General features: G+C 41.7%; 1 protein-coding gene across 1 annotated transcript; it reads right to left on the reverse strand.

The window, feature by feature from the left end:
- Nucleotides 1-2,261: 2,261 nt before the first annotated feature.
- On the reverse strand, nt 2,262-4,288 carry foxd3 (forkhead box D3). Its single transcript, XM_056603945.1, has one exon. It carries the CDS (start codon nt 3,888-3,890, stop codon nt 2,688-2,690), a length of 1,203 nt encoding a protein of 400 aa, XP_056459920.1. The 5' UTR covers nt 3,891-4,288; the 3' UTR covers nt 2,262-2,687.
- Nucleotides 4,289-10,000: the final 5,712 nt, after the last annotated feature.

The following is a 10,000-nucleotide window of genomic DNA, read 5'->3' on the forward strand; positions in this document are numbered from 1 at the left end:
TCTTCTCCTGAAACACATAGGCCTATAGGCTTAATGATGCAAAAATTAGCAAATCGTAACTATAGCCTACATTTTAATTAGCAAAATAATCATAACGAAGATGTTATAGCTAGCCTAACAATAAAACTGCCGTTTATCGTGCTATAAATTTATTTTTTAGGGTCAAATTTTACAGGAACATTTCAACAACATCAAAAGTAGCCACGGTAGACAGCTCCCATTGGCTGTCATAGCCGCATGAGTGTTTGCGTAGTGGTCGCCAGTCGCTTGTAATATGATAACGCAAATTACTTATTTTATTCTTTTAACTCTGTGGACTTTCCCCGGGAGTAGCCTACAACCTGAAAACCAATCAATTATGCGCCATTTTTAAGAAATTAGGATAGGATGTCAGGAAAAATAATATGCTCTCTTAATTAATAATTAGGAATCGAAAATAACGAAAATCTGCTTGAGTGTGTTGGTCAATCTGGATTCGAAGGGTCAAAAGGGTCAACCTTGCACTGGACAGCCCAGAAACCGCTGCCAAAATAGCGGCAAGTTTCTTTCTATAAAGAACGTAGCCCTTGATCCACTCCAGTAATCAATTATAATCAAAGCAGTAGTCCTTTGTGGCGTGCAGGCCTACATTGTTTCAGTTCCGCACAATATACTGTTACCGTAGGCCTATGTTTTTTTTGCTGTATGAAGTCTTGTTAGGCCTTGAACAACCATGGGTCTCAGTAGACGCCCCCTAGCGGTTTCAATCTTTGCCATGTCGAGATTTCCTTTTCTGTCTTTTGGACCCAAAGTCACTGATGAGCAAGACATGCAAACGAGCTGGTGGATATTAATACTTAGGTTTGATAATTAATTATGTGATGTACGGGCTTTGCTGTAGCGTATAATGCCTTCACATTTTATAGATAATAGGCCTACATATTAATTATGAAACGCTATCCTTAAAACAGGTCTTTGAAATGATCTCCGTCTTCCCAGAAATGCAACATTATTGAAGGTATAGGTTGGAAGAACAAAATCAAGCCTTAATAAACCCATAAATATTAGTAATTCTACACCTAGGCATGCACATGTCCCCCTAAGTGGGAGTTCGATTAAACTAAATGAATTGGAAACGTATATCTGGCAATGTAAAATAAACCTCAACAACAGCAACCGTAAAACGATTAAGCTCTCCGTGCACTAGAGCCAAGACACCCGTGGCCCGTGGCTGTACAATCGTGCGCCCAGAACACAGGCACTATTTCTAATAATGTCTGGAGAATAATACTCATACTAATAATAATATGGAGTCAGTGATGGAATGGCCTCCCGCTCTCTACGGGGACATTAGGAAGCTCTCGCTGCATCAGCAGCTACTTGGGTTTCTGGAATGAAGAGGAGAGAGAGAGAGATAGCCCTTTTCTGAAGAAACGAGAGAGAGGGAGAGAGAGAGGGAGAGAGAGAGAGAGAGAGAGAGAGAGAGAGAGAGAGCGAGAGAGAGAGAGAGAGAGAGAGAGAGAGAGAGAGAGAGAGAGAGAGAGAGAGAGAGAGAGAGAGAGAGAGAGAGAGAGAGAGAGCGAGAGCGCGCGCGCCCTGTTCTGTTCCCATGGGTATCAGATAAATATAGCGTTCGCCCCTGATCACCATTGGCTGTTTGTGTAAAAGTGATTAGGCAGACACGACTGCGTAACGAACTGTTACTTTCATAATAGTTGGGAGACGCAAGTCTTAAAATAGACGAGTTGGGTATTTGTTGGTTTGTTGGTTTGTTTGTTATTCATTTTGGCCATCAGAGGAACGTCTGGAATAGTTCTAGGTAGCCTACATTTTGTTGACTTAGGCCTCATTGTTTTGATTGAAAACTAGAACGCATAATCGTCTTAGCCTAAAAAATAAAGAGACTTAAGAAATATAGGCCTATGTAGCCCTTCAATTCTAAAATAATAATAATATTATTATTATTAAAAATAAAACAATATAATATTTTTAGTTTGTTTTAAAGTTGTCACAGAAAATAATTACTGTTTATAATATAATAAAATCCTATAATCCAATTGAATGCGTTGGTAAAGGACTGGATGGATACCATCATGAATATAAATTATAATATCAAATTAATGAATTGTTTTTTGTTAAACCAGTTTATGACACTTAATATAGGCTAATCAACAATATAATAAAAACACATAGACGTATAATATGCTATGAAAGTATGTTGTTGTGAAACTTGCTTAATTAAAATAAATATGTTACTGCAAGGATTTGAATACGTCAGTAGAGAAAATAGATGTCAATTCTCTTATTTATTTACAAATGAATCAAATTTACAACACAGTATAGCTACATAGAATTACCCTACATTTGTATTTAAAAACATTCTGCTTTTCAGCTCGTTTGTTTTCTTAAAGGAAGCACAACTTGATTATTTAGTCCAATTATAATTTGTCCCCCATACAAAAAAAAACGAAACAATGATATCACTAAACGCCCAGATGGAGCATTTCGAAAAGAAACAGATAAAATACCCACTTGTAAAATCCTTTTTTTTTGTTTTACAAATATTTACAATTATTACCTGTACATAAATATTTCCTTTTCCTTTGTATTTACGTGGCTTTAAAGTCCAGTGCTGTCTTTTTCACTCATGTTTCGTCCCAAAACAATTCTGTAGTCTTTGTATAAAAAATAAAGAGTGTCATCTAAAGTCACTGAGAGGGCCACTTGGACACCGCTGCGGCTGAGGGTAAAAACTGTCCCGAGAGTAGGTTGGACGGCACGCTGAGGATGGGCCCCATACCTGACCGCGTGAGGGAGAGCGACTGGGCGCTCAGCAGAGCCGACTGAACGGTGACAGGGGGTCGAAGAAAAGTCTGTGCCACGCTCGACGACGAAGTGCTGGACACGCCGATGATGTTCTCTATGCTGAAGGACGGTCTACTCGTCGGCTCGGACTTAATCATGGACGCTGTGCTCAGGCTGTTGAGCTGCATTTGGAGACTCGGGCTGAGTTGCGAGTTAAACGCCTTCCTGTTGAGCTCCGCTGAGGACAGCAGCGGGACGGTCGGGGGCAGCATTGGGCCGACTGGGGGCATGTAGGGGTATTGGAGGGCGGCGTGGTGTGAATATGCGGGGTGGATTCCGTAGTGCCGACCGTACGGGTTGCCGATGCTGTACGCCCCAAAACTTTGCATCATGAGCGCCGTCTGGTCCCTAAGTATGTCTGGCTGATGCCTCTTGAACCTTTTCCTTCTCCGGAGGAAACTGCCGTTATCAAACATGTCTTCCGACTGTGGGTCCAGGGTCCAGTAATTGCCCTTCCCGGGGTTCCCGGGCTCACGGGGGATCTTGACAAAACAGTCGTTGAGTGATAAGTTGTGACGGATGGAGTTCTGCCAGGCGGGGAACTTCTCTCGGTAGTAAGGGAAGCGGTTGCTGATGAACTCACAGATCCCGCTGAGGGTGAGTTTCTTCTGAGGACTCTGCAGGATGGCCATGGTGATGAGAGCGATGTAGGAGTACGGAGGTTTCACCAGGCTGTTCTTGGGCTTCTGTGCGGTGCCTCCCGAGGCTCCTCCGTTCTGCTCGGCGCCCTCTCCCTTCACGGTGGCCGTCTCTCCCTCTCCGGAGCTCTCGCAGCACGGACTCCCCCCGCCGGAGCGCATCATCTCATCCTCCTCCTCCTCCGCCTCCTTCTCAACCTCGATCTCCTCGTCGATCTCCTCGTCGTCTCCACCTCCACCTCGGAGGTCGTGCGTGATCCCGTCACCCGAGCTGTCGCAGTCACTGTCCATGCGCTCCGCGCCCTCGTCGTCCCCTTCTCCCACCACGTCGATGTCAACGTCCTCGGCACAGAGCACTGTCCGGCCGGACATGTCGCTGGCTCTGTCGCTGCCGCCAGACAGTGTCATCTCACGGCTCACTGATGTTTTAAACCGAAGCTCCCCCCAAAAAAGTGACCGACCTGCTCGGGGAGATGGTGGCTGAGTGGTGGACGGGGTGCGCACAAGGCTCTGGTGGAAGATTATGGGACGCCCCGTCAAGAGATCGGATGTCGCACCAAATCTAAATGCAGGTCAGAGCGGTGGTGCCAAGCCAAAGCCAGTCACTAGAAACTTCAACTTCTGAAAATATCTCCACCCAGTTCAGTACACGCTTCAAGTGGTCTTGTCTTTTTTTTTCTTCTCGTGTTCTTCCTCCACTCGGTCGTGACTCTCCGCTCCCGATGTTCCTCTCAGTCTGTAGGCTATATTTCCCGAGGAGTTGCGTTTTGGACGGCGGAGTCGAGATGACACGCGCTTTTAAAGCTTTTAAAGGACTGTCTGATAGATTACTTTTCCCCACTATAAGATATACTATCGGTCCTGGCCACGTGATTGGCTGACGTCAGAAAGCCCCCCCCCTCCCGTTAAAGCATGCAAACTGAAGTTGTTTCACGGATTTGTCAACAATAGGACAACAGCAATGCTGCACGCTGATCCCTGCCAGGGTTCGTCCGTCATAGACCATTTAACGGAGGAGGAGGAGGAGAGAGAGGGGGGGGGGGGGGGGCAGAGAAAATTGCCTTGTATGATTGAAAGATCTAATGCGCATTAAAAACCCAAATCTTAACTTTGCTTGTATAGGCCTACGTGTTCCAAAGCGACTGAATGAAAACGACGACAGATAAGTTCAATTCAATCTCGTTTCTTAGTTGGTTTATGCTCTTTTATGTATGCATATAAATATTTATATTTGGTTTGCATGTCAGGTGTAGATTATGTTTATTTCGTTTTCACTTGCTAACATTTCGCATAAATGATCAAATCGAAATGTTTCTTTGAGGCGAGTGCACGTTTTTGTTCGTCTACTTAAACAGTTCAATGGCTTTATTTTATTTTGGAAGACACGGAATTGAAATCTTTAAGTGCAGAATGAATCGAGGCTATTTGTTCCTGCAGGATTAGCCAATGCTGAGAAGAATATTTGAGCTGCAACAATGGAAGGAATAAAGAGTTTCTGAAGGAATTTGCAAGAGGTGTTAACGACCGCGATCATTGCATGTTTTAGCATTTGAAAAAGTAGGAAATGCGGCATCGAGTCAATGTTAACAGACCATTCATTCACAACCATGAAGGTGAGCCGTGCATGGGGCCTGAAAGGGACGTCGAATGGGATTTAATACTATGTAAACGTTTCCTGTGTCGTGGGAGAAAATGTTGCTTCCCCACAATTTGACACGGTTGTAATAAGGCCCTATGTATTTCGTTTTACATCAATATTAGAAATATAACCTATACATTCCAGGATAAATAACCCCTTGTCAAGTATAATAATGGAACGCAGGCTATGTGTATATTATGAAGTATGTTACTAATTTAGCCCATGCAAGGTAATATACAGTATTTGATAGTTAATTTCGTTAAATCATTTTCAAATGAATGTCTTTCCTTTGACACTTCTTCTGTCCTGTCTTTTTTAACAACATATTATACTACTTATAGTTATACCTATTGTTATTGTCGAGTAAGCTTATTAAATGAAGCGTCATTTGTTTGGCATTTATGTATGAACATTATGCTATTATTTAATAACAATAATCGCAATATTGATAATAATAACAAATATACTAATTCTTCATGTAATGATAATAATTATTATTATTTTTATAAAAAATATTATTTTATGATATAATTTGAATTATCCTAATTGGTGTATCCCCAGCACAATTTCCCCAGCACAATATCCCCACATTTTTTGTTATGATATAATAATTATAATAATGCTATGCTATTCTTGTGTTCATTATTGATTGCAATAATAGTTATCCTAGTTTTTTAATTGATTTTTATTTAATTATTGAGGGATTTTGCTGCAGTTGTTCAGAGGGCTAAAGGGTAATCAGCTACGATATTGTTCTATTTACCAAAATCGGCATGCATTTTGATCGTTAATCCCTTGATAACTAGTTGACTGTCGTTCTGTTTTCGATAGGCTATTTAAACTGCATGGAAAACCAACGTGGCCACGCGTCCCACCTCTCTCCTGATCCTCTGACAACCCCTTAGTGAGGATATTTCTCCCGTGGGACAAGAGTCACGTTCCTCAGACAGTGAAGACCTACAATTAAACCCTAACCCTATTAATATCACCTGCTGAAATCCAAACACAACTTGTCTGTGTTTATTAAACGCACGGGCATGCCAACTCATCTAAAACAAAGATATGTGGCCATCGTCCGTCCCTCGAAAAAAGCGCGCTCAGGTTCCCAGGTTTATTTCATAACGTGAACATAGCCTATGTTTTCTGATGACATTTATAACAAACGGTTCCACTCTATTTTAAGCCCTTTCGGTGCACATATCTCGCGGGAGAAGGCGCTATGAAGACAGGTGCAGCAGTGTCCAAATGCCTTCAAATATCTCAGAGTTGCAGCGTGGCAAGAACGGCTGATACAAGTAGGCTTACACCGAACCCCAAACCTGCAGTGCGTCCTGGGATCTTTTGAAGCCTCATAAATCCCCTGTTATACCTCCGCGGTTTGTTAATGAGATTGACGTTTGAGCACACATGTATCCGGATTGAGGCCCACAAATCCTTTCAGCATAATTAAGTGTCTCAGTACGACAAGAAGCCGTTAGGGGGACACGCTGCATCGCAAACACAACACACACAGCGTACGCGATCCAGGAGAAAGGTCATGAAACCAGCATCACCTAAACCAAATATCGCCTTCTAATCCAAGCAGCCGGATTATAGACTGTAGCAACAATGGACTGTATAGAAAGGGGCTAGTGCAAATTGAAGGAAACAAATAACCTGTCTAACCTGGGATAGCCTGTAACGAGCAATTATAATGTAGACTGAAATGACGCGTAGCCTACTCAATTTCAAATTAAACTATAGTGATAATAATATTAAAAGCACGGGTAGGCCAAGCCAGTGTTTTAGAGGCATCTAGCGAGGAGGCTACGACGGCCGTTGTAACCGTGGAAGACTTTGGGCGCGTCCTCCGAGCCGGCGCTCATAAATAGTGCGGAGGCTGTTGCTGCGCCGGGTGCTGCTGTTGCTTCACACCTTTAAATATACAGAAACACCGCGAGATCTCCACTGGCCACTGCCCGGGTTAGCGGGCTTATAGACATACTAGCCTATAGCCTATTGTTAGACATTTATTCACTATTAAACACACACGTAGGCCTAACAACTATATTGAAGAAAGGAACTCCTCCAAAATCTCTTATACCTAAATAAAACCCTGTTTCGTATTAAAATATATGTAGCCTAAATAAAAATGTAATTCAAAAAATAATAGCAATCCAATTTAGCAATGTTACATTATAACAGTACCCTATATATGTAGGCCTATAATATATCATACAATTAACGGACGATGTAATATTTGGAAATAGGACCAGGCTATGTAGCCTATTGGTGTAGGCCCTATGTATGTTGTTTCGTTTAGGCATAGGCCTATATGAATAGGCTATATCGTTTTTATTATTTTTCTTGACTGATTTTCTAAAGTCATAATTGAATGAACGGGGTGACGGCATTCGGGGGCAGCCAGCAGCGGTGGGACAAATGAATGGCACTGTTTGCCTGCTTTTAATTACGGCTATTATGATCATTATTTTACATCCGCAGCCAAATGATCATCAGGGTGTCAGATTTAATAAAAATGAGACATTCTCTGGATAATGTTCGTCCATTTGAATACTGAAATTGGGGAAACTCTGCCCAAATCAAGTTTAACGACTTCATTGAAAGATGTTCTTTAATTGGAGATTTTTATTTGACTCCAAATGTTCCTTATTGATTGTGTTGTGCGTTTGACCGCAGGGCAGATATAGTGAACATCTCTATTTTTTCTCTTATTTTTGGAAATTGCCATATTCAGTCGGCTTGTAGAATCTACTTTCTGAGCCTCAGATCCTGTTAAACAGTATGATGCAGCTCGTTTTAACTGACTTCTGTTGTCTCCTTACAGGAGCCAGTTCTCCCCGTCCCGCCACAACAATGCAAGGGGACAAAATACGAGACAGCCGCGCGTCGTGCGTCTGCGTAGGTTACGAGTGATCTCTCGCGCGTGCGGACACGTTGTCAGCATGTGTGTGTATGTGTATGTGTGTGTGTGTGTGTGTGTGTGTGTGTGTGTGTGTGTGTGTGTGTGTGTGTGTGGTGTGTGTGTGTGTGTGTGTGTGTGTGTGTGTGTGTGTGTGTGTGTGTGTGTGTGTGTGTGTGTGTGTGTGTGTGTGTGTGTGTGTGTGTGTGTGTGTGTGTGTGTGTGTGCGTGTGTGTGTGTTATTGGGCCAACTAATACAGTCTATGTACTGGTCAATATTTAGTTAAGATAAAAAACAATTATAATAATCACGATCCATGAAGATCCACTTTAATGAAAACATAATTGTGTGTCCATTATCTATTATAATTGTCTATCTTTAGTTGAAACAATAAAAGTTGCTATTTTCCTTCCTCTGAGTCATAGCCTTCGGCTGAAAAAAATGACAAATTCAACGATCCAACTTCTTCCTGCTGTTGTTCTGATAATAAATTCACAAATTCAACAAATACAGAATCACGTCTCGCTCAAGTTTCGTTATATTGCTCGTTAATTGATTTGCATGGACAATCTTTCTAAAATGAAATAGGCAATCTACCTCGATGACCGAGCCGGTATTTTGGATAAATATTTGATGTATTGGGCATGCCTCGACCCTAGACACACAATGTTTCCCAAATCAGCTAGCTCACTTACTAAAGGAACCGGAGCCTTTTATACATGACATAAAAAGACAAGCGTCTGTCCGCAGGCTGGCCTCCTCCCCTCTGCCCTGCTGTCCGGGTGGACGGAGGTAGGGTGGGAAAGTGACACCTGCACCTAAATGGTGCCGGATTACCATGCCATTGAGTCTTGTTAAGTATGTGTTACGTTACTCCGTTTATATTTGATTGTCATTTAGATGAGGCCTGAAAGTTGTACATTAGCACAAGGAAAGGACGCTATTGAAAAAGAACTATATTGCACTTATAAAGAAACATTAAAAGATGAGCCTATTTTGAAATAAAACACAGATGAAGAAACAAGATTGACAATAAAAAATGAATATGCAAAACCTTACATAAGAATAAGAAATCGAATTTACTATTTAGATTCAACCTAATAATTTGGACCAAATATCTAAGTGTGTAGCACCCAAGGGGGTCCTACACAATGGTGGTGGTGAGTGAGACCCCCCCTTCACTGTAAAGCGTCTTTGAGTGTCTAGAAAAGCGCTACTATATAAATTAAATCAATTATTATTATATTATAAATATCGCCTTCCCACGCCTTGGTGTCTTCACGTCCCTATAAGATCGTCTTGTAATCAAATATGACGTAGCGTCGCACCTGCAGTCACCTCTGAACTCAATGCCTACCTATCGATGCACATATCTGTAGCATCAGCGCAAACGGCCTACCATATCCCGGCGCTTCCGAGCACCCCCTGCCCGCGATCTGTCAGCTTCTCTGAAGAGACACTCTCTCGTCCAACCCGTTTTATCTTTTGGTAATCCAAAGTATTTGGATTTGCCTACTGTTGTAAGGGAATTGTCTTTCATCTTGGGAAGATTTTTTTGAAATATAGGCTGTAGGCCTATATATATATATATATATATATATATATATATATATATATATATATATATATATATATATAGGCCTATATCACATTAATTAAATTTTTGTCACCGTTTTCTTTTGCATTAGAAGGACATTTTTCAGAAAATGCAATCCTTGAGAAACGGTATATTCCTTAGCAGGAGCGCAGAGACTGGAGAAAAAGGCTGGAACGCGGTAGTTGTTCTGTCTCTGGTGATGTCTCTTCAAATTAAGGAATGGACCTTTTAACTGTCAATTACCACGAGGTTAAGTGGATTATAAAGGCCTGATTCAAATAAGGTGTTCGAATTAAATGCAGAATGAATTTTAGAAAAAAAAGGCTAGACAGATATAGGCCTAATGTAAAATAAAGAAAAGATATGACACAATGAGTGA

The sequence above is a fragment of the Gadus chalcogrammus genome, chromosome 12 (genome assembly GCF_026213295.1).
Source record: "Gadus chalcogrammus isolate NIFS_2021 chromosome 12, NIFS_Gcha_1.0, whole genome shotgun sequence".
Classification (NCBI taxonomy): Eukaryota; Metazoa; Chordata; class Actinopteri; order Gadiformes; family Gadidae; genus Gadus; species Gadus chalcogrammus.